At 40.4% G+C, this 25,532-nt stretch overlaps 1 protein-coding gene across 1 annotated transcript in view; it reads left to right on the plus strand.

The window, feature by feature from the left end:
• The window catches only part of PKD2 (polycystin 2, transient receptor potential cation channel), a 52,200-nt gene extending 27,301 nt beyond the window's left edge, over nucleotides 1–24,899 (plus strand). Inside the window, exons 6-15 of the mRNA XM_069093761.1 lie at nucleotides 2,834–3,062; nucleotides 5,478–5,645; nucleotides 9,214–9,395; nucleotides 10,739–10,859; nucleotides 16,347–16,445; nucleotides 18,090–18,211; nucleotides 18,448–18,565; nucleotides 20,912–21,075; nucleotides 21,378–21,525; nucleotides 22,468–24,899. Of these exons, the coding sequence (XP_068949862.1) occupies nucleotides 2,834–3,062; nucleotides 5,478–5,645; nucleotides 9,214–9,395; nucleotides 10,739–10,859; nucleotides 16,347–16,445; nucleotides 18,090–18,211; nucleotides 18,448–18,565; nucleotides 20,912–21,075; nucleotides 21,378–21,525; nucleotides 22,468–22,704 (1,588 nt within the window). The 3' untranslated portion in view covers nucleotides 22,705–24,899. The remainder of the gene's footprint in view (nucleotides 1–2,833; nucleotides 3,063–5,477; nucleotides 5,646–9,213; nucleotides 9,396–10,738; nucleotides 10,860–16,346; nucleotides 16,446–18,089; nucleotides 18,212–18,447; nucleotides 18,566–20,911; nucleotides 21,076–21,377; nucleotides 21,526–22,467) is intronic.
• The last annotated feature ends 633 nt before the right edge of the window (nucleotides 24,900–25,532 follow it).

Consider the following 25,532-nt stretch of genomic DNA (forward strand, 5'->3'; position numbering starts at 1 on the left):
GCACGTCCATGGGGCATGGGAGATCTTTAAATCCCATAACCCTTACAGTGTCTGAGGTCATATTTGAACTCAGGTCCTCCTGACTCTAGGGCCAGTGCTACCTAGCTGCCCCATAAATCAATTATTCTGAGTCTGACAATAAGTATTTTAGGGAGACTGAGTCACTTTGATAAGGTATGGGCTCTGGGAGCCCCCTTGAGCTCTCTTTGAATCTTTGAGGTACAGGCTTTGGGAACCTCCCTTTGAACTCTGATTAAATCATCCCATCTGATGAGGCATTTGCATGAGGCCATAAGCCTTATAGTGTGGCAGGGCCCAGACCTCTGTTACTAGACTTCTCACCCTTGAGTCTATCAAAATATTAATCCACCCTTGAACTGAACTGTCCTAGCCCACCTTTGTCTGTAGTCTCCATTGACCTCATTAATTCCTCCTGAAGTCCTTCCCCAAACTCCTCCCCTAGACCACCCACAACCTTCTGTTTTCAGATCCCATCTTGTCTCCATGTCTGTGAGAGCACCATAGAATGACCTAGCACAGACTTACTCCGTGTCCAATACAAGGAAACTTTTAATAAACTTTACTTTTCTTCGACTTTGAGAAGACTTGAGTAGAATTCATTCAGCAGGACCCGGCGTGTTGGTATTTTGGGCTCTCCAGAGCAACCCTAACCCTCTTTATGGGTAACCTCCCCAACTTTACTTCAGCATCCCCTGGTTTCACTAGTGGTGTGAACCTTATGTAATATGAAGCTGATCAGAAAGATCTTGAACAGGTGTCAGTATTTAATGCCACCATCAGAGACAGTGCCTGCACAAGTGTACTTCAGTTCTTTGTTAAAAACAGCCATTTACTGAGAAGAGCCTTCCAGACTGGATGATTCCAGGACTCAGTGCTCTTAGTGATCCTTAGGGTCTAGAGTCAAGTTGTTGACCTTTTCAGTCTTTTCTGAAAAGTTGCCGAGCAAAAGCAACTTCCAAGGTTCAGAATACCAGCATAGTAACTCTCCATTTATTCAGTGACAAATTAAGGCAAAGCATTCACAGAGCAGAGAACATCAAAATACAGCATTCACCAAGTGTGATTCAATAATTTCCAAGTACTACTCTACCCCTGGGAAGTACATTCCTTTAGTCAATCACAAAGTCTCTTCTTAAATGGAGATTAGTTTCCAATCATAAATAAAGTATATTCATTTAGTCAATCACAGAGCACAAAAAGTCAAGTTTCCCACCCCTGGATCACAACAGAATTACAATTATCAGTTAACACCAAGCACCTTCTCAAAAGGGGAAGTGGAGAGCACAAAGGCCATCTACCCCTGAGCTACTGCAAGGTTAAGATATCATCACAGCATTTAATACCCAAAGAGAGGTCTTTTGACCCGAGGCAAGTTCTCAGCAATCTCTGTTCTTGGGGAGACAAAGCTTAACAAAGCCGATATACATTGCCAGTGTCCTCATCAATTCACTCTCTGCCTGCAGAACAGTCTCAATACCCCTGAAAACATCAGCAAGACGCTCCTCCAAGATTTCTGTAAACATACAACAAGAAAACCCTTCTTCAGGGCTTCTGAACCAACAGCAAGGTTCCAGAACCTCTGCAACAACAGCACTGTCCTTCACCAGCAGACGAATCTGGCAAAACAACATCAAAACAGACAAAGTACTGGCATCATAGCCATGTCTCCTCAGTCTGGCAGCTCTCAAAAGTCCTGGGCAGCTCCAGCTGGCCCTCAGCAATCCTCTCTCTCTCTCTCTGCCTCTATGATGCTGCTCCCAAAAGTTCTTCTGGCCTCTCTCTGCTTGGGCTTCTCTCTAAATCCACAGCACTAGTACCTCCCAGTTCAGCCCTCTCTTTTAAGTCAATGAGTCCATCCCATAAGTGGGATTCACAAGCTCTGGGTTTCAACACTCAACCGGAAAACCAAGCCAATACAGGCGGATCTTTAAATTCCATTACTATTACAGGGGTGCTAACAGCTGTTCTGCTAGGTTTGGAATTATATCTAATGTTTGGCCCATCCAAATCCATGTTGTTTTATTTATTCCTATGTTATTTTAATTCCAGTGAAGGGGGAAAAACATATCCTTCCACACCCAGTAGATGTTCTAGTAGCTCATGCCTGGGAAAGGGATTTATACAAAGGTCTACTGCCATGTATGAAGTTACCACTTCTTGGTGCTTCTCCAAAGACCTTCCCAGGTCAAAATGTGTGATTCTATTAATGAAATTAAGGATCAGTATCTGAAAAGATTTTTTTCTCATTAGTATCTCAAATAGTTAAATTCTCTGTCAGCAAGCAGTGAGATATTTTGTGAGCCCCTAAAGATACCAGTCAATGAAGTAAGTTCATTAAATACTCAATAAGCATCAGGTACTTGGGGTGTGTGTGTAGGGGGAGGTTTAGAGGAGACAAAAACAAAAATTAAACCATTCTTTTCCTTCAAGGACTTTATGTTTTGTCTGGGAGGCAAGAACATATACATGTATGTACAAAATAAATACAAATAAATCTAAAGTACTTTCAAGGGGAGGCTGCTGGGGGGAAATCAGAAAGGACCTGTTGGAGGCAATGTTTGATCTAAGCTTAGAGAAAATGAGGGATTCTGAAAAGTTTGCCCCTGGGGCTAGAGTGCATCCCAGGCACCTATAAGCAAGTGAGTAATGTTCCAAGGGTGACCTTGCAGTGAACAAGGCAGCTTTGGGTGTGATTCATGTAATCTAGATCATTACTTTCTATGATGCTTTGTATATAAGTGCTGGATAAGAATAGACTTCCATCTTCATTTGGAGTTATTTATTTATGGCTTTTTCTTTTACTGCAATACAGATTATTGGTTGAGTTCCCGGCCACTGGTGGCGTGATTACATCTTGGCAGTTTCAGCCTGTGAAGCTGATTCACTACATCTCAACATTTGATTTCTTCCTGGCGACCTGTGAGATCACCTTTTGTTTCTTTGTCCTTTACTATATAGTGGAAGAGGTTTTGGAAATTCGTATTCACAAATTGCATTATTTCAAAAGTTTCTGGAACTGTCTGGATATCATGATAATTGCGGTAGGTTGATGCAATAACCATATACCTTATTTACTTATTTGTTTAATTCTGAATTTAATAAACACACAAAAAAGAGGAAACATTTATGTGCAAAATAGAGCAGAAAAAGAGGGTTATATTTGTAACCACAAATTCTATTAGGCACAGTTTGTTTTTTGGAGGGCAATTGGGGTTAAGTGATGTGCCCAAGGTCATATGGCTAGTTTTTGTGTTAAGTGTCTGAGGCCGGATTTGAACTCAGGTCCTCCTGACTCCAGGGCTGCTGCTCTATTCACTGTGCCACCTAGCCGCCCCGGTTTGCTTTCCTTTTAAAAAAGCATATAATAAATTTAACATGTTGCTTTCAAAGTTTTCCTGCTTGTCTGTTTCCCTCAGAAGGTCCTTCAGCCCTTCTATTAATTTTAAAATTTCTTCAGTGACACTCTTTTGTTGTTTTCTTTGGCAACACTATCCCTAGCTCTTTTCCCCCTCATAAATGCAGAAAATGAACAGTCCTTTTCAGAAATAAACATAGTAAAGCAAAACAAATCCACACATTTTCCATGGCCCAAAATGAATGCCTTGTTCTGTACCTTGGTCCTTCCATCCTTCTGTCTGTATATGTTAATATGCTTCATCATCAGTCCTTTGGAGTCATAGTTAGTCATTGTATTGATCAGAATTCTTATTACTGTATAATACTGTTTTTTAAAATATCAATTAAAATATTTCTGAGCACCTTCTTGTAGAGAATCTATGAGTCTCCTCATTTAACAGGGGAATGGATTTAGAGCTGAAATGGACCACGGCAGTCATCTGGTCCAACCTACTTGTTATATGGATAAGGAAACTGAGACCTTTTTAGGGGAAGTGATTTGCCCAAAGACCACACAGAAGTAGCCAAGTGGCAGCGGGCAGAAGTCAGGTCCTACCACTCTAGATCCCATCAGATACCTTGTCCTATCTGCCTCAATTTAGATAGAATTCAATGATTCTCTAGTCCCATAACATAGTATCTACAACATATGTGTGTATTTTTAAAACTTTACTTAGCTCAAGTATCTCTTCTGAGCTAAGTTCTCTTTCCTCTAAGTTATAAAACTAGTGAACCATCTACTTACCCACATTTGGCTCCACGATGGGAAGAGATTATGAAACCATAGTAGCCATAATACGTTTCTCAAACTAGAAGTCCCTTACAGGTAGCTTGGTCACACATGCAGTGTGTTGCCACTTGAAATTTCTTTGAGTTGTTCACACACCAGTTTCATTTGATATAATTAATTTGATAAAGTCTCAGGACAAAGTCAAAACTATAAGCTTTCCTTCGTCTCAGTCTTCCTCAGCCTCTGGCATCAGCCTCTGGCAATATGGTACACACCCTAATGGGTCTTGAAGGTGAAAAGGATTGGATTATGAGACTGGTGATGTGATACCAGGGCCAGCTTGAATAAATTAGGAGAGAGAGGCCCATCACCAGATTGACTCCTGGGCAAGAATTTATTTGGTTACAGTGACTCAAAGATACCATCTTCCAATGGATAGAGGGGTTGTGATCTGCATTGTGGATGTAACGCTGATGTTAATGAAACCCCAGATCCTAAACATATTAAAGCATGCTGTTTATTTAGATACACACATACATGTATATATGTACATACATATATATGTACACACACATTTATATATCCTCTTAAAAATAAGTAGAGAATATTATAGAGCATAAAATATACAACTTTAAAGGTGGTAAAATGCAAATGACCTGGAATTTTGGTCAGTGTGGCTATTAGGAAGAAGTCTGAGAAACTGTTTTTTATTCTTAGGGCTATCTATTTAAAAATTATTATTCTTTAGATTTTATTTCCTAAATACACACACATTCACTCTGACTGACTGGAATTATATCCAGTGTTTGGCCCATCCATATCCAATCTTCCTACATAGTTTTTATTCCAGTTAAGGGGTGGGGGTGGGGGTAAGCATATCCTCGTGCTTTCTGACTAAGCCATATATTGAGTGATAGCCATGTAACAGTGTGAATTATAATGACTAAAGAAAATGGGGAGAGAGGGAAGGAAACAAGCTTTAAGTGCCTACCATTATATATCAGGCATTGTGCTAAGTATTTTACAAATATTAGCTCATTTGAAGAAAGGAGAAATGTACCTCCTGCCCTTTGCAAAGGTGGAACACTGTGGTTGCAGGACATTCCCTATTTTGTCCAACTCATCTGATATGTTTAGCTGAATCACTTTCTTCCTCCTGTCTTCTTTTTTTATTCCTTGTTGGAAGGCATGACTCTCTGGGGAGGGGCATAGAGAGGCATATATTGGCAAATGAGGTCATAGAAAAAAGAAAAGACAGCAATAATTTTGAAAAGTTTCTGATCTTAAGACAATGGAATTTTTAAATACTGATCACCTTTCTTTCCGCTAGCTGTCAATAGTGGCGATAGGAATTGACATCTACAGGAAATCCAATGTGGAATTGCTGCTGAAATACCTTGAAGATCAAAATACTTTCCCCAACTTGGAGCCTCTGGCGTATTGGCAGATACAGTTCAACAATGTGACGGCTGTGATGGTCTTCTTTGTTTGGATTAAGGTAATATTTGAACCTGGGTCCTCCTACTCCAGAGCTAATGTTCTTTCCATTGTGTTCACTGTGTAGCACAATATTCTGCGGGTTTTTACAGCCACATTCCTGTTTGGGGTTCCAGATTACAGGATCTAGCATTTTGTCCCATGCCCCATGTTCATCTCAATCAATCAACAAGTATTTATAGATCGACTGCTAAGTATCTTGCCCCAGAGAAACAAAGAGAAAAGAGAAATTTCACCAGTAGTCAATGATTTTTTCTGCTATCTGGATGCAGAACATTTTCTAAGTATATGAGGAGCAAGTACAAGGTACTTTGGGGTGGTGTGTAGTTGCTGACAACTTTACTTAGCATACCAAGGGGATTGTGGGAACCTGCTGGGATGCAGGGGATCCCAGAGCCCCCTGAAATACTACATCGTGGCTTAGAATGCCCACTAAGAGATGGAAAAGATCAGCTCTAGAATCCCCAGAACCTATAAAGGGACTCCCACAGACCTGCAGAGGTCTCATAATAGAAAAGTGGGGCTGGTTTAGGGGTACAAAGGCTGGGGAAGAGGAAGCTTCTCGAAGTTTCAGGCAGTTCCAGCTCTCTCTACCTGAGCTCAGCAATGCACAGGCCTAGCCCAAGACTTCCCTGGGGCTGTGGCTTTCGGAGAGCCACATTTGAGGGTTCTCTGTTTGTGGCACACCCTGAATGAACCAAAAAGCACCTGATTCTAGACCAAGCCCATGGCTGGCTGGCTGAGCCCAGCTGCAGACAGCAGCCTCCCAGCCTATGCCAAGCAGAACATTCAGACCTAGCCTAGCAAAGAGAGCAGCCTTGGTGTATATCAAGCAGGGTCAAGCGGCACCAATGGCCCAAGCCCAGATGTGGGAGAAAGGTCCTGGGCAAAATTCAGCCTGAATAGTCCCTAACACTGTGGCAGGAGCCCAACATAGGAGCAGCCCATGAGTCTAGCAGCAGGGAGGAGGGACCCCAGGCAGAGCTGAAAACAGAGGTCCTGGGGCTGTGGAGCAAGCCTGGCTAGGACCAGAACAGCCCCAGAGTCCCTGGAAGGAGGGACTTTGTCTAGCCCACTCTCCTCAGGACATGTAGGCCCAGCCAACCTCATTCAGTTGCAGAATTTGACCCAAGTGAAGGTCCTTCCCTAAGCAAACCATGGAAAACTCTGCATACATGAGGAAAAACGCCGATTTGAAAGATAACCAGCAGATAAATCCTGAAGAGGATAGTGATACTTTAACAAGTCCTCCAGCAAGAGAGACTGCAGGAGTATCCGGAGGAAATGAAACGAGAGAGATAGGATGGAAAAGCTGGGGAGGAAAGAATATCAAGGGAAAAATGATACCTTAGACAGACGATAGAAAACCTGCCTCCAGCTCCAAATATTAAAATGGGCCACACAGTAAACAATGATATACCAGGACAGCGAGAAATATTTAAGCAAAACCAAACTATTAGAAACCAAAAAAAAAGAAGGAAATCCAAGAATTACAGTGCCAAAAAACAACTGACCTGGAAAACAGATCAAGGAGAGATCATAATAGTAAAAACAATAGCAATTATAAGCATCTATTTAGTGCTTTAGGATTTGCAAAGCTCTTTGCGAAAGAATTCTCAGAGTATCTGAAGACTATGAACAGAAAAAAAAAAACATTTGGATATCATATTTTAGTTAAATAGAAATGAAAATTACCCAGAACCGTCCCTAAGAGCCCGAGGGAAAAGTGAGAATAGATTCCACCTGGTCACCTCCAGAGAGGCCCCTTAAAAATGAAAACTTAGAGAAACAGCATAACTAAAATCCAGAGCATCTGGATCAAATAAAAAACCCTACAGATAGCCAACAAGGAGTTCAAATACCAAGGACTCACAGGAAGGACTACACAAGATTTGGCAGCTGCCACAGTAAAGAAGGGGAGACCTTGGAATATAAAATTCCCAAAGACAAGGGACAGATGTGTCGACTCCGAAAATAAATGACCAAAGAGTCACAGAAGTCATGCAGCTGCTTCTAACTCTGAAAAATAAAATCCCAAGAGCTCACAGAAGTTAATGCCCCAACTGCTAGCTCTGACAAACAAAATAACCAAAGACCCCCAGCAGCTATGCAACTGCTGTTAACTCTGAAAATACCAAAGAGTTCTCAGAGGTTATTATACCAGCTGTTTACTCTGGAAAATGAAATTCCAAAGGGCTAACAGTGGTCATGAGCAATAGACTTTCTTTATTCTGGTGGAAGAGGGAAACTAGATGCACGTGCGGGGGTCTGCCCCAATACCAGGGAGACCCCCTGCAGTGAGGCTGAGGCTTGAGATATATAGTTGTGTCTATGCAGTGATCTGTAGCAGTGACAATGATGGGATGACAGGAGCAAGGTGGCAAGTGTGATTCATAGCAGGGCTTCATGATTAGGATGTGGTGTCTGCAGGGGCTCATCCAAGTTCAGGGACTACCGGGGCTCGTGGGAAAACAGTTCTGGGATTTTACTGCAGCAGAGATGATCCAGAGGGTGAGCACAAAGGGTTGTTGTTATGCTAAGCTCAGGGCACAGGCTGCTTGCTGGACCTTAGCTCTGGGAAACAGGGTGTCTCCTAATAGTAAAAAGAGAGGAAGGTCTTGGCACGAGGATCCTGACAAATGTTTGTGATCGAGTCTTTTTTATCTGGCAAAAGTGAGTACAATCCTTGGGAACAAAGGTAAGAAGAAAAGAGGAAATGTGCCTTTAATGGGATAGTGGATTTCTACAGATTCCTGATGAAAAGGCCAGAACTGATCAGAAATTTGGAAATAAAAATGCAAGCTTCAAAAGAAACATATGTATCTATATTTGTTTAATTGAAAGGGAATATGTGGGAATTAATTTTTGCTTCGTATTAATAGGGGTATAAGATGCAAATGTCTTTTCAGAACCCTAATACCTTTAAAGGTCAAAGAGAAAAACTAAAATGAATGAAGGTCTTTAGATGGTCTTTAGTGGTTTTAGGTAAAGGCAAAAATGGGAGGGACAGGAGACTGTACTGGGGAAGAAAAGGAAGATGGGGATGGAAAGCACTGTTGCATAATAGAAGTGCATAAAATAAAGGGTATATAGCCATGGGGAGAGTGGGCAAGTTGAGTTCACCCTCAGTCGCTCAGGCAAGACCACTCTACAGGGAGTTTCAAAGATGAGGGCATTAGCTCCCTCAGCTTCTGGGTGCAAAAGAGATGGGCGATCCTTTTTGGTGATCCGGCCTGGAGGTACTGTTTCAGGTGGTGAGAAGCAGGGCAGCAGCAAGGTGGATATAATCGTCTGCCCTGCATCCTTGGGGCCAGCAACTTAGGAGTTTGCTCCCTTTGTCCCCCAGATCTCTTAGCACTACTCTGAGTACATGATAGAAGTGCTGTCTACTGAGCATTTGACTAGTTATTTGGGGGTGGAGACGGAAGAGAGGAGAAGGTTCTTTATGTTTCCTAACCTTTGTGAGGGGAGCACTTTTTCACTTGAAATGAAGTATAATAAAGCCTGGCTATTGTCATAGGAATGATGCTTTGTAGAACTCCTAGATCCAATTCCTGTTTCTTTTACAGCTTTTTAAATTCATCAACTTCAACAGAACCATGAGCCAGCTGTCCACTACCATGTCTCGCTGTGCCAAGGACCTCGTTGGCTTTGCAATTATGTTTTTGATTATTTTTCTTGCATATGCTCAGTTGGCCTACCTTGTCTTTGGCACCCAGGTCGACGACTTCAGCACTTTCCAGGAATGTATGTAAGTACATCTGTGGTTTTCAGAAGGGCTTTGTGGCCAAGATCTTTGTGTCCTGGGGACTTCATGAAAGAATTTGGCCATTTCTTGATAACTAAATTTTTTAAAAAATTTAAATAATAATGTAATTGACTTTCACAGAAGTATTAGAATAGCATTAGAAAGACAGTAATTGTCTCCAGAATGTTGGCACTTATGTTAGTAATCTTTTTTATAAGGATTACTAGCTTTTTTGTTTTTTTGCAAGAGGGAAGGCAAGGCATTTGGGGTTAAGTGACTTGCCCAAGGTCATATGACTAATTAGTGTTAAGTGTCTGAGGTCACATTTGAACTCAGGTCCTCCTGACTCCAGGGCCAGCGTTCTATTCACTGCACCACCTAGCCGCCCCATTGCTAGCCTTTTTATGTTTACATTTAGTCCATTCCCTTCATTGCTCAATGAAATTCAGCTTTTAATTCCATAACCATCTCTATTAAAGTAGTCTTGATCCTCAGGACTTTTTAGCACCAAAATGTAAATGTTAGCCATTATAGGACTGCTAGTCCAGTTCCTTGTTTGCATTGAAAGTTGTGACTTTACCTTTTATTTTCAAATAATTCTGTTACCCTTATTTTTCAAAAGAGCATCCAGACGGTATTTTGAGTCTTGGAATTTCTCATATAAGTTTCTTCCCTTCTCCCCACCCCACCCCACCCCCCAAAAAAAGAAAAAGGAGTAAGCATCTGTTGGAAACATTATGCTCTGGAGAGAAGATAACCCACGTGAAGTAATTAGGAAATGGGAAGAGAGTAGGGAAGTTCCTTGCCCATAATGGGTACCTCTGGATGTCGTCTGATAAGAGAAAGGACTTGTTAGGTTTCATTAAGATCCACACTGAACAAATCTTCAGTCCCACTGCAACTCTGTAGACCCGCATTTGTGGTACCAGTTGAGATCAGATGTTTGGACACTTAGCCTTGTGGTGATAGCCTTTAATAAAATTTTTCTAGTTTGTTTTTAAGCAGATATTCTGTTGGAATCTCCCCTTCTTCTTGTGATTATTAGAATTGTTTCATCAGAGGTGCCCATTGAATTTTAGGACATCTCACTGTGTAATCTCTTTATGGTTAATCTATGCAGTCTCCTCTTTCATTATCCAACTATAAAGTGACATATTGAAGTTACAGACACTTATGTTTCCAGAAACCTGTTGGCATAAATGGCGAGGTTCCTCTAACAGCACTTAATAATTTTCAGAGCAGACAAAATGTGTTACTGGTATTGCTGATAAAGGTCCAGAACTGTGAAATCATAACTAAGAAATGTTAAATCAACTGCCAGACGTTTGTTTTTTTTTTTCTTGTAGCTTCACTCAATTCCGTATCATCTTGGGAGATTTCAACTTCACAGAACTCGAAGAAGCCAATCGGGTTTTGGGACCCCTTTATTTCACTACCTTTGTCTTCTTCACGTTCTTCATTCTTTTGGTATGTACATTTTTTGCTTATGATGAAGTGGTTTGTGCTTTTATTTGCTTTCCAGTCCCCGCCTTTTCTTGCATCTTGTTCTTCCCTTTGAGATCCTGCTAGTATAAATCCAACCCTTTGATAACAACAGTCCTGAGGAAGATTCCAGAGATGCTGTGCTGTTGTTGAAATGGATACAGAGAAGATGAATTGTTTTCTGGTCTTCAGCATGTACAAATGTATCTTATCCCTCCCCTCTGTGGCTGTTTGCTCATCATCAGAGGCAAGGATGAGTTATAACCAGTAAACCATCCATCATCTCACAAGTAGCATTTGAGAATTCTCTAGAGTTTGCTATAGAAAACAAGACTGATACATCGATTACTTTTGCTGAATTGCTTTTTTACATGACTTTTCTGACATATAAGCAATATTCCATTCCCAGAGGCCTCTACTTCTGGAAAAGATTAAGTGGGAAATTAATTTCCTCAACTCTTTCCTGAAACCAAGATTGCTGGGATTTAGTGTACTGAAAATTTTAGCATTTCCTTACTCATTTTCTAGGATGATTTTATAGATACATATATATGTATATGCATGTATGTGTGTATACATGGAAGGGACTAGCCAGGTCATCTAATCCAACTTTCATCAATTTGTAGTTAAGGAAACTAAAACCCCAAGAAAGTTTAAGTGACTGGGTGAGGTCACATAGAGAGTAAGGGGCCACATCAGCCTTTACATAAATAAAGGCCACGTCTTTCCTCTGCTGCATGTCTTTAAAGTCAATCAGGTTTGTCACCATCAGGGTTTGTAACAGGTCTCTAGGGTCACAGGCATGTAGATTTAAAGCTAGAAAGGACTTTAGAGGTCCATCCTCTTAATTTTATGAATGGGGAAACTGAGCCCCAGGGAGGTTGTTATTTACTTTAATCACAAAGGGTAATATAAGTTATGAAAATAAGATTAAAACCCAGGTTCTTTAACTCCAAATCTAACTTTTTTTCCTAGATTGTGTAGCTCTTATTTTCTTTAGGGTGGCATCATTCTTGGTGTCAGTTATAGGTTATGAGTTTAATTTAGTATAACTGGAACATGTGAGGAGATTAAATCCAAATTACCAATCACTTTTTCTTTTATAGTCCACTTTGGAATCTTGCTGTCTGCACATAGCATATTTTAAACATCTTCCTATCACAGGTTAAAAATTAAAAAGTCGGGTAGGGTGTGGTATGGTGGAATAAATAGAGTAGAGTTGGAGTCAGGAAGAACTGGGCTTAGTTCCTGCCTCTGACCCTTACTCCATCAACAAGTGTTTACTAATGCTTACCATGTGCTATACACTGTGGAATGCAAAAAAACCCAAAACACAAAAAACCTTGCTCTTAAGGAGTTTACATACTAATCAGAGAGAGAAAATGTAAATAAATCAGTGCAAATGGCATACATATAGAGCAGAATGAAGGCTTACATTGCTGGGGAGACTGGGAAGGCATCCTGTGGAAGATGGGTTTGGAGTAGCCTTGTAAGAAGTGAGTGGTGGGGAGGTGGAGGTAAGCACTACAGACACAGAGGACAGTCCCTGCAAAGGCAGAGATGTGGGAGGAACAAGTAAGTCGAGTTGTGAGATGTGTGAAGGACAGTAAATGGTGAAAAGGCTGGAAAGGTAAGGAGGGGCTGTGTGATCTTGAACAAGACACTTAATGAATGATGGATCAGACTAGAGGGCTTCTGGGGGCTCTTGCAGAGAATGCTAGGAGGCAAGAAAAGATTGGCACTAACTACTGCCTAACAATGTTTCATTTTAATTAATAGTAGCAATATAGTAAATCCTTAAGTGGATTTACTTAGGAGTAGGTATATATAGGTATTTCCAAGATAGGAATACCTTGAACAAATTGTTAAGATAATGGTTGTTCCTGAGAAAGAAAAGAGGGGCCCAGATAGTTGGTTCTTGTCCCCAGCTGCTGTGATTCACCAATTAACCTTAGATCAGGGGTTTAAGGTCTGTTAGGTTTTCCCATCTACAAAGTGAGAATTTTAGTGTCCAGTAGATAATATGCATATATTATCTGTGCATATGTTATAGCGTATCACACTAGAATCTTCATTTAAAGTCTGCCATTCTTTAGTAGATGATGCCTTACAGATTCTAAACTTTTTTTTAATCCAGTTATGTATTTGCTTCTTTAGATTATTGATAAGAGACTTAAATGAATCCTTTTCTGTTTTTTACTGCGTATAAGAAAAAGAAGGAAAATATTTCCTTGTCCTTAAGACAGAGTTGCCTAATAATGCAGGACCCCTTCTCAGAAAGCACAGAGGAGGTATTGAAATGAGAAGAGGGAGAGTGGTGGCCATCCCCAAATTATTCCCCATCTTCCTTCCTGGTCCAGACAGCAGACAGAACCCAAGTGGAGGTGCCTCCAAGTCTCTCTTCTTGGGCTTCTCTCAGTCATGGGAATGGAATGAAGGTTGGGAGAAAGAGGGAAAGGGGTGAGTGAGCTCTTCCCCAGACACAGTTCCCTCAGGCACTCTTTGCTCTGTAACTCATCTTCCAGATTCTCCTTTTAAAATGGCCATAAAGGACCCTATTTGAGGCCTCTAATTAATAGCTGACATCCTAGAAGTAGTTAAAGGCAAAGACAAAGCTCAGATCAGAGAAACTCAGGAGTCCAGAGGACTGTAGCATTGGACTAAGAATCAAGAGTCCCAGCCCTGCCAGTTACTGTACAGTGTGGTTGGGGCAAGTTAACTCTTTGTATCTCAGTGTCTTGAACTATGGGATCGGGAGAAGGTCTAAGTCTGTCATTGGTGCAGAGAACTCCCAAAAGAGGAAACTTCCTCTGCTTCTGCATGTTATAGATCCACTGGTGATCCATTGGTGACATTCTACCCTGCCTTCCCCCCACCCCCAGACACACACACACACACACAGTTTTAGAATTAAGAGACATATGCCACCAAACAACTCTGAATACCCCATAGAGAATGTTTTTTTAAATAAATAAAAATAGATATTTTTAAAATCTCAAAATATGATACTTATTCAACTAAGGAAATAAAATCACGTGGAACCACTGTGAAGAGAACTGCTCACGGCCATTTCCCCCCTTCTTTTAAACTTGCTGATACATTCACTAGCATAAGAGATTAGATTTGTTAAACATCTAAAAATAAAATAGTTAAAGGGGTCTCCATACAATTTGGGGACATTATATACACAGTTGTCTTAGAATATAATCTGTAATTGGGGGTGGCTAGGTGGTGTAGTGAATAGAGCACTGGCCCCGGAGTCAGAAAGACCTGATTCAAATCCGACCTTAGACACTTAACACTTACTAGCCGTGTGACTTTGGGCAAGTCACTTAACCCCAATTGCCACTTCAAAAAAAAAAGCCAAAATATGTATGTATGTATATATACCTATATAAAATCTGTAACTGGATTAGGAGAAAGATAAATATGATGAATTTAATGATTTGATTCATTGGTGACATTCAGACTCCCCTTCACCATTTTAGAGTGTCTAGTCAAAAATTAAGAGACATACACCTCCAAACAACTCTGAATATTCCACAGAGTCTAATTTTTTAAAAAATAAATATAGCCATAAGTCTGTAGGTCCTCATAGTAGATTGGTAAAGTCCTGGCTACTATGCCAATATAGGTTTAGAATTAGAAAACCCTAATAATATATAGAAAACATTTTGATAACTCACTAAGGAGAGCAGCCTTTCAAGAAGCCCAATTATTTGGAAATCAACTGATTCTTTCTGGTACCCAAGTGAAGAAGAAAACTGTCTTTCTCAGCCAGCAGTTTATAAAAGAAAAACCATATTTTTTTTTTATAGAATGCTGCCCCAATTTTTCACTTATATGGCATCAATGTGACTGTAGCCAAGACAGATTGTGAAAGATAAGCCAAGAAGCTGCTAGAATTAATGAAAAACTCAGAAAACCAACTCTACAACTTAGAGTCCTAATTGCCTAGGATCCTAAGAAGTTAAACAGTCACCCAGCCAGTATACAGCAGAGGTGGGATTTGAACACAGGTCTTCTTGTTCTGAACCTCTCTCACTTTTTAGCTGGATGACTACAAGCAAATAACTTTTTCTTTTAGACTCTGTTTCCTTATGTACAAATATAATACTAATATCTCATAAGGTTGTTATAAGTAAACTACTTGGTTAAACATTTAAACAGGATATAGTGTGAGCTTTCATTACTATTATTAATCTGAAAAATATTACTCCTTCCTAACATACTTGATTAAATCGGTAAAAAAAAAAAATACACTTAAGAAAGAAAAGAACACTTACACTTCCAACATATAAGCAACACTGGAGATCCCAACTGTTAGTTAGCAAAGGCTTTGTTATGTTCTTGCTGTCTCAATCAAATTGAGCTTTAATTCTTTGAACCAGTAAATATCCTCCATAGTCTTGATGCTAAAGTGTTCCCACATCCTTATTAGTTATTAAAAATGCAGACTTAAGTGATAAGTAGAAAGTATTTTAAGAAAACAAACTAAAAGGTTAATCGAAGGCACTGTAACAGTAGTCTGGAAAAACACAGAATTCCATAGATCTGCTATATGATATTTGTTCAGAAAGGCTTGTTATTCAGCTTTATTTAAAAGAGAGACATATCGTTGTAGATAATTGGTCTTCATGTCAGGCAGATCTGGGTTTAATTCACCCCTCACTCGTGGGTCCCTGAGTGGTGTCCTTGACAATAAGATAAGAGCAGAATGCATAGAGGCAGGTTTGGAGGCAAAGATAAAGAAGTTCTGTTTTGGCCAAAAGGGCACATCCAGTTCAAGACATCCAGTCTTGATGCAAGAGATGCAAGACTGGAGATCAGGAGAGAGATTAGGGATGGATAAATAGATCTGAGAATCACCTGGCATATCTTGTATTTGTTTTACATTCATTCTGCAGATATTCAATTTGTACTTTTTCATGGACATAGGAATCTCTGAATCAGTTCATCAGAATTGATGCTCCTGGGGTGGCTAGGTGGTGCAGTGAGTAGAGTGCCAGCCCTGGAGTCAGGAGGACCTGAGTTCAAATCCAGCCTCAGACATTTAACATAAAACTAGCCATGTGACCTTGGGCAAGTCACTTAACCCCAATTGCCCTAACTTCCTCCCTCCAAAAAGCAAAAACAAAAAGAATTGATATTCCTGTGTCCATATAGAATTCTCTCTCTCTGTCCCAGTAAAAGGTAAACTTCTTAAAAGTAAGAATTGTGTCACTTTTGGTATCTCTAGACCCAGCACCTTAGCACTCAGGAGGTACTGAGTGGGCTGTCAAAAGCTTGTTGTTTGACTAATTAGTTGAAAATGCTTTACAACATCTGATACTAAACCTATCAGAAACTGTTCTCAGATACTTGCAAGATTACAGCAAAGAGGGACAAAAGAACCCCTGGGGCTTTTCTGATTATTACTTGAAAATGGTCTCTAAGATATATCTTCCTTTGTTTTTTTTTTTTTTTAAACAGAACATGTTTTTGGCTATCATCAATGACACATACTCTGAAGTTAAATCTGATATGGCTCAGCAGAAGCCTGAAATGGAACTGTCGGATCTCATCAGAAAGGTAGTATTTTATTCAAGTAACTGCTTCATGTGTGGCCGGATTCCTAAATCAAAAGACATTTGTAAAAAATCTTAAAAAGTTTTTCATTTAAACTGTTGGATCTTTGAGGATTTGAGATTCTTTGAAAAAAATTCTTTGAAATAAAAAGTATGTAACCATTTTTCTACATTTTAAATATTATGTTATTGGGAGGACTGAGTAGACTGCCTCTGGAACCACTGATTGGGAATTTTTAAAGTTTTATAGGTACCTTTTGATTTTACAGTACAGTTACTTCCTCAAACACACACACACACACACACACACACACACACACACACATACACAGGTGCGCATGTTCTTGTAACAATGAAAAATTTAAGGAAAACCAAATACAAACACAGCAACAGTATCTGATAGGAGATAGCACTTTCCCCGGCCAGTCTCCACCCATCCATGGTGCTCGATCTCATGTCCTCAAATTAATCATTACTCTTCAGAGTTCAGCTTCTTTTGAGTGCTTATTTTATATGAATTGTTATAGTTGTATGTTTTGTTCTCTGTTTTCTGTTTATTTTGCCTGAATCAGTTGTATAAATCTTTCCATGTTTTTCTTCATTACTTTTCCTTTTTGTTAATTTCTTATTCTGAATATAACAAAAAACAAATAAAATGATGATTTTTATGTACAGTGTAGAAGAGATTTTACATTAAACTATGAATATTATATATGGCTTACTTCTGCTTTCTAAATATATAATAAATTCAATGAATAAATTTCAAGTTTCCTTCTAACCTTCCTTTTGTTCTTTCCCATGCATTGTTTTTTAGAAATACTTCAATGATCCCCCCTGTCCTCTCCCTATCTCCTTTTACTTTTACCTTCTCCTTTCCCCTAATCCCACTGAAGAAAAAGAAAAACAAAACCCTTGTAACAAAGACGTAGTCAGGTAAAACATCTTGTCACGTTGGCCATGTCTGAAAATGTCTTGTTTACCCCTTGAGTCCATTACGTTTCTGTGAGGAGGTACATAGCATGCATGCTTCATCCTCAGGCGTCTGGAATGCTTGGTCCTTGCATTGATCAAAATTCTTAAATCTTTCAGAGTTGCATTTCTTTTTTTTTTTTTAAAGCAATTGGGATTAAGTAACTTGCTCAAGGTTACACAGCCAGTTATTTCTGGGTGTGGTGCTGAGTATCTGAGCCCAGATTTGATCCCCAGGTCATCCCGACACTGGAGCCGGTGCTCTTACTGGCTGAGCCACCTGGCCGCCCCTAAGCAATTGGGGTAAATAACTTGCTCAAGGTTGCACGACCAGGTATTTCTGGGTGGGTGCTAAGTGTCTGAGCCCGGATTCGATCCCCAGGTCATCCCGACACTGGAGCCAGTGCTCTTACTGGCTGTGCTACCTGGCCACCCCACAGAGTTGCATTTCTTTACAACTCTGTTGTTGACATCGTTCTCTTGATTCTGCCTACTTCACTGTGCATTAGTTCATGCAAGTCTTCCAGGCTGCTCTGAATTTGACCCTTTTTTTACCACTGATTACAGGGCAATAACATTGCATTGCCTGCTTTGTCCATCTACTCTGTGGAATTGTGGGGGTGAAAGTGAATAAAATGACAAATCAGGATGAAATCAATTATGCCTCCCTCTTTTTTAGGGCTGTCATAAAGCTATGATCAAACTGAAACTTAAAAAAAACACTGTGGATGACATTTCAGAGAGTCTGCAACAAGGTGGCGGCAAGTTAAACTTCGATGAACTTCGTCAGGATCTAAAAGGGTAAGAATTCTGCTTCCTGAGCCCCAATAACTGCCAATATCAAATCTTTGTTTTGTGGTGTGCCCGGTGCTTGAATGCATGTACACCGAGACAGGGACAAGTGTCTTCTGCAATGATTGCTCTGCAGATGTCTGGCTTCCTTTAAGGAATTCACCTCTTCTCCTCGTGCTTTCCTTCGTGTGTGGACCAGACCACTGACCTCACTTGACCTCTTACCTGTATCTCTCTGTTTTCAGGAAGGGTCACACAGATGCAGAAATTGAGGCAATATTCACAAAATATGATCAGGATGGCGACCAAGAGTTGACTGAGCACGAACACCAGCAGATGAGGGACGACTTAGAAAAAGAGAGGGTATGCCTAGTTTGGGGTGCTGTGGTCGACTTCTTAGAGGGGCTCATTCTGGTAGCATTTTGCATTTGACAATAAAATATGTGTTTGTGTCTACATGTGCACTGTTGATTAACCTATCTAATTGTATTTTTAATTATGATTAACATTTACATGTGCCATTTAAGCTTCTAATAAAGTTCCTTTTGGTGTTTAAGTGACCCTAGGTCTCTCAGGCTCTGCCAGCATGGCTTGAGCTCTCATAGATACGACCAAACCCAAAAGCCTTCAAGTATAGGCCCAGTAATAGCCTCAGTGTCCTTTCATCCGAGGAACGACCTGACTAGGCTTTGTTTGTTCACAGAGTGTCATCGAGTGATAAATTCATTCAGCCAAATCATATAATTAATTAGCCATTGTCGGGGGTTGGTGAATGAGCAGATCTTTTCTGATGAAATCACAGAGTTTTGTTTGCTCCCTTGATAGCATGTAAATTTTTTTAGAGGTTTGTTTTTTTGTTTGTTTGGGGTTTTTTTTGTCTTTACATATTAACAACTAAGATGTTGGGAACATTGGAAGGGAGGGAAAGGGAGAATTCAGGCACAGAAACAGACCATTGATTTCATCAGTACTGGGAACTCTGCATCAAGAAACTCCCTTTACAAACACAGAACAGCACTTGATTTATAATTATAATCTTAAGTGACTTGCCCAGGATCGCACACAGCCAGTATGTGACAGAGACCAGAGAAGTCCTCCTGTCTCTCACCCGAGGTCTCTGCTGTCTACATCACACATGTCTGGAATAGAGTAAGTGTATAATAAATGCTTGTAGTATGGGATGTATTCTCTTAGTACCTGTGAGCTGAGGCTAGGGAGAAGCTTACTGAAAGGTGATTGATTTGGGAAGCTAAAAGAGAAGTAGAGAAGTGACTTCAGCAGATAGAAATTGTCATAAATAGCTGTTAGCCCTCACTTGATACATGCATCCCCACTAGCCCTCACCCCGTATCTCTCCTCCCATTTTGTCACTAAATTCCTTGAGAAGGTTGCCTATAATCAGTGGCTATGCTTATTTTCCTCTCACCTTCTTAATTCTCTGCTGTATAACTTCCAGCCTAATCATTCAACTGAAATTACTCTCTCCAGAGTTATCAACAAATGATCTCCTGATTGCTGGATCCCTGCTTCTCGTCCTTCTGACCTCTCTGCAGTCTTTGACGCAGCCAGTCAGCCCTTCTCCTTGAAATTCTCTTCTCTCTAGGTTTTCGTGACTGTTCTTTCTCCTTGTTCCCCTTCCCCTCAGACCACACCTTCTGCTTCACCCTCTGACTGCTCCTTGGCTGAATCCTTCTCTAGGTCATGCCCTCTTAACAGTGTCTGCCCTGGGCCTTCTTCCCTTTTCCCTCTGTGCTGTTAATGAGATGGTGATCTCATCAGCTCCCATGGGTTCAGTTACCTCTCTCTTTGCAGATAATGCTCAGATCTATTTATCCAGCCCAGAAGCCTACCGGGTGTCTCCCAGACATCTTAAACCCGGCGTGGCCAAAGCTGGACTCATTCTCTTTCCCTCAGAATCCCCCCCCCCCTTTCCTGAGTTTGTTATTACCATCAGTGGCAGCACCATCTTCCCCGTCACCCAGGCTCACAACCTAGAAGTCGTCACCTCTTCACCCTTCTCGACCCTCTATCCAGTCTCCTGCCACGTCCTGCTGATTCTCCCCTCCACATCTCCCATCTCCACACCCTTCTCCCCTGACCCTGCCGTATCCCTGATGCAGGACCCTGTTGCTTCATGCCTGGGCGATTACAACAGGCTGCTCCTCCTGCTGCAGGTCTCAGCGCCCCCGTCCACCCACCACTCAGTTATCAAAGTGATCTTCCTGAAGGGCAGGCCTGACCGTGTCACCAACATCCCCAACCCACCCCCAGTTCTATAAACTCTAGGGGCTTGGGGTCATGTAGAGAGTCCTCCGAAGTCTAAAGCTCTTGATAACCTGGCGCCCTCATACCTTTGCAGGCTTCTTATGCCTGACTTCCCTCCCATGTGAGACTGTCCATCACTCATGATACCTGGCACTCCATCCCCCGCGGGCTCTCCCCTGTGCCATCTTCATCTCCCGGATCCCTTCAAGTCCCGGCTAAATTCCCAGTCCGTCTTAATGCACTGCCTTGTCTACAGCTGTTTGTGCGGGCTCACTTGCATCACGTCTCTCCTGTTAGGATGGGAGCGACTGGGGAGCAGGGTCCGTTGCCTTTCCTTGTGTCTCCAGTGCCTGGCACTAAATAGACCCTTGTTGATTGGCTAGCTTTGGTCCAGCCTCCGTCTTGAGCCTCCTCCTTCTTACCGGTGCTTTGTCCTTCCTGCAGGAGGATCTGGACCTGGATCATAGCTCTTTGCCCCGACCCATGAGCATTCGCAGCTTCCCAAGGAACCTGGATGATTCTGAAGAGGATGATGATGAGGACAGTGGGCACAGCTCTCGGAGGAGGGGGAGCAGTTCTAGCGGAGTTTCTTACGAAGAGTTTCAAGTGTAAGCGTATATGGTTTGGCTCAGTTCTTATCAATGGGACCATCCCATTGCCATCCATATCCCGGACAATAAACACTGCCTCCCATCACCACCCTGATTTCATAATCAAATAAATCAATTTATTATATATATATATATGACATATAAATTTCATAATTGAAATAACCCTTTGAGAGGTCTGAGAAAGTACTTTTTTCAGGTTGTTATATTGTTTCATTTAAATTTTGCTTCCCCTTTCCATCCCTAATCCACCCAATTGGCCGCAATAAAAAGAAAATGATGGTTTTCTTGGTTTCCTGCAGACTGGTTAGACGAGTAGACCGGATGGAACACTCCATTGGCAGCATTGTGTCCAAGATCGATGCTGTCATCGTGAAGCTGGAAATCATGGAGAGGGCCAAACTGAAAAGACGAGAAATACTGGGAAGGCTGCTAGATGGAGTGACCGAGGTAAGAGTTTCTATGGGTCTGTGGTGCACCTGGAGTAGAATAAACATCTAGTGATTTCTTCAAGTACTGATTGTGGTAGCACCTAGGACAGTAGCATTATGGAGGCCAGTTGCTGATTCCAGCAGATAATGTAAGTCCAAAGGCAAGGGTGGGCATGTGACAGGCTCACGGTGAGTAGCAGGGAATCATACTTGACACAGTATGACATTCACCCTGGGGCACAGGGCTCCTAGTGGATCATTTCACTGAGTTCTGTTCTGGAGCTATAGCTTACACCCCTAATTCTGATAGGTGCTGTTGGTCAAAAGAGAAAACAATACATGAGCATATGAATGGATTAGCACAAACCCAACGCATTATTAAAGGAGCAAATTGGCATCTTTGTATATGTTTGGTTTGAAAATTAGCCATGAAAACCTCCCTCTCTTTTACAGAAAGAATACCTATTTTTCCACCTGTATAGAGGTGTAGTAACAAATTTCACACAAATGTGCTATAAAACATTTCTCTATGACTTGGCTAATATTTCTAATAAATGGACCCATTTTTTTTTTTTTACAAATAAGAAATCAGAATTTATGTGATTTTTTTTGTCTTATTTTCCAGCCATTTACTCTTGTCTTTCATAGTATCTTTTGAACATAATGAAATGTTTATAAATTACATCAAATTATATGTAAATTAATTTATATTTCTGAATGTGAATTGTAGACATAAGATCATGAGATCATAGCTTTAATGCTAGAAGGGACCTTAAAGGCTATGGAATTGAACACCCTCATTTTACAGACATACTATAAAACTCTATTCTTAATCCCAATCTCAACCAGGTCCCCTAAACCCCATTCACATTTTCCCACATTTCCAAAGGAATTCATCCTTCCTATAACTTCTAAGCTCTGCCTCCCCTATTATCATCTTAGTTTCCTCCTTCTCCCTTAGGATGAAAGACTTGGTCGTGATAATGAAATCCACAGGGAGCAGATGGAACGCCTAGTGCGAGAAGAATTGGAACGCTGGGAATCAGATGACGCAGCTTCCCAACTAAGTCAGCGCGTAGGCACTCCTGTGGGGCCAAATGGCCAGCCACGTCCGAGAAGTGCCCGTCCCTCATCTTCCCAGTCTACAGAAGGTGTAGAAGGTGGAGGAGGAAATGGAGGCGCCAGTGTCCATGGATAGTCTGTGCCTTCCTAAGGAGAAGCCAACACATCCAGAATTGTAGCAGTGAATATACTATTTATACCTGACCAAGATCTGATGCTGATGGTCCCTTTGACCAATTGTTTTTTTTTTTTCCCACTGCACTTTAATTTATTGTATATAGATTTTTCCCTTTAGATGAAGGAAGATATTATTTTTTTCTTTTTCTCTTTATTGAGTACAGAAATGGCCAGATCTTTTTTGAAGAATATTGAAAGCAGTGTTGGGTTGCTGTTGTGAATCTTACTATATCACATCAGTTGATGATAAAGTAACCTTTTAAACCTGCAGCAATGATGCTTTAGGGGAAAAAAAGAATAGAATTTTGTTTCCAAACCCAAATTAAGTCAATATTACATTATATTTGCAGAATGGTTGAGGGAACATGACGGTGGTAACTTCAGCTCAGCCTTATCTGAGTACTTCATGTCATATCAAGCTTAGTTCTTAGCTTTACTTTTAATTTTTTTCAAAAAGTGTTTGTTTCAACAGGGTGTCCAGTATGAAATGTACATGAAGGATGAGAGAGACAGGAGCTCTTAAGCCAAAGATTGAATAGTCCTGCTTGGGATTTCTTTGCTTGATTAGCACATTTATTTAACATTTATAATCACTGTCCATTTTCTATGTTGTTTATTAAGTCCGTATATGGAAGTAAAAACATGGCAGAGCTGTCATATGAACATTGGTTTGAATGGATCCATAGGGACAGATAAAGATCGAGATTGATCTCAGGGTGGCCTCTGTAACACAAAGTCATCAAATAAGACCAGAAGGGTTGTGGAGTGCTAGTGCTTCCCTAAATTAAATCAAACTAAATTTTGTAGTACACTTAGGTAAGAGAAAGAAAAAGCAAAAGAGCTTTCAACTTCTTAAGCCAAAATATAACCAAATGGAGAAATCAGGACTAACTAAATTTATGTACTAAGAGATTCAAATTTTATAAGAATTACTCTATTAGAATGTTTATATTAGGATAGTATATAACCAGAATGACCCAGCTTTATGGAAAGGAAGTTTTGGTATTGAAAGTTAGATCATCACTGAAAGATTGGTTTATTCTAGATTTGTAGCTACCAAATTTTGAAGCCTTACATTTTGAAGTACAGATGGTATATTTATCTGAAGAAAAAAATTCTGAGGTGAAAGTTCTATAGTTAGCTGAAAGCTAATGGTGCAGTGCATACATAGAATGCCAGGCCTGGAGTCAGGAAGACTCATCTTCCTGAATTCAGATGTGATCTCAGACACATACGTACTAGCTGTGTGACCCTGAGCAAGTCACTTTACCCTGTTTGCCCCAGTTTCTTTATTTGGACAATGAGCTGGAGAAGGAAATGGCAGACCATTCCAATATCTTTGCCAAGAAAATTCCCAATGGAGTCACAAAGAGTCAGATATGGTTGAAAATATCTAAGAAACAAGAGAAGAGAAAACGATTTCAGGGCTTGACCCTAACATCAAGAATCGAAGGAAATAGGTAGGCTAAGACTATTTAGGATTTTTGGAGTATGGAAGTTGTTTGCATGAATTACTATGTTGGTTATCCATTAATTGAAAACATAAGCAAATATGGTCCCTTAGATTGGTTTCTGGAGAAAATATGCCACATTCCTTCAAAATGCTTCCTCAGCCTGACTTTTGCACGTATTTTCCTTCTAATGTTACCCTTTTTTCTCAATATGCTATATCACCACAAAAAACTTATTTACTAAATAAGAAATCAATGTATTTGTATCACTAGGGGTGTGTGTCTGTGTGTGTGAGTGTGTGTGTGTGAATGTGTGTATAGAACATGTTACTGAGAAACAAACTTCATCTTGAAGTGCAATAAATTTCATGGAATATCCATGTATCTGTGTTGACCATGTGCCAAAAAGTAATCATGGCCAGTACTAGACTTTTATCATATTCTGTATTATTATGTTATTTTTATTTTAAATGTAAAGATTTCATATAGCTGTCATTTTTTCTTCACTACAGTTGCCATCTTCCTTAGTCATTGAAGAATGTAATCTTGTCTCTGTCTCCTTTTCTTTCCAACCCTCTACCCTCTACTGGCCTTAGTAAGAAGCTCTTCTATATTCCAAGTTTTCTACAGCAGTCAAGCATTTTAATCATTTTCTAACTCTGTGCACTTTACTTCTTAATAAAATTTTATATGTTACATATAACAGCACATGTATGAGTGGTCTTTATCAAAAGGAAAAAAAACTTGGCTTATTTACTCATTACCACAATAGTCTAATAATCATAATTTATAGGTTCATAGATTTGGGGTTGGAAAGGGGCTTAGAAGCCATCTACAATCGAAATTCTTCATTTTATAGATGAGGACCTGAGACCCAGAGAGTTTAAGTAACTAAGCCAGGAATCTAGGTCTTCCCATTTCCAAACCCAGCACTCTGGTCTCAGTGCTCGGCCATCTCCTCTTTTCCACACTATATTACTGCAATAGAGAATACTTTTTGAGCAAATAATGTCCTTAATGATATGCTGACACCAATTATTAAAGGGACAAGATTTCTAAAGCATAACAAAATCCTCCCCCACCCCAAAATATTGGCAAGGACTCCTGAGACCTTATAAAAACCAAGACCAGTCAGATTTGAGGCTGTAGGCACCAACTGGCCCCAGGGCTCCCAGAGATTCTTTTTCTTTTAATGATTTGTTGAGGTGGTGAGTTGTTTTTTTAATCAGTTATTTCTCAGTCCCACCTCATTTCTAAGCCAAGAAAACCCTCCCATCAAAAAGTACAAATAAGCAAAACAATCCGTACATTGATCACGCCTGGCAGCATGGCCTCA

This window comes from Petaurus breviceps, unplaced genomic scaffold (assembly GCF_028583685.1).
Source record: "Petaurus breviceps papuanus isolate PSGF00001 unplaced genomic scaffold, PetGlider_PUasm1.0 126, whole genome shotgun sequence".
Taxonomy (NCBI): domain Eukaryota; kingdom Metazoa; phylum Chordata; class Mammalia; order Diprotodontia; family Petauridae; genus Petaurus; species Petaurus breviceps.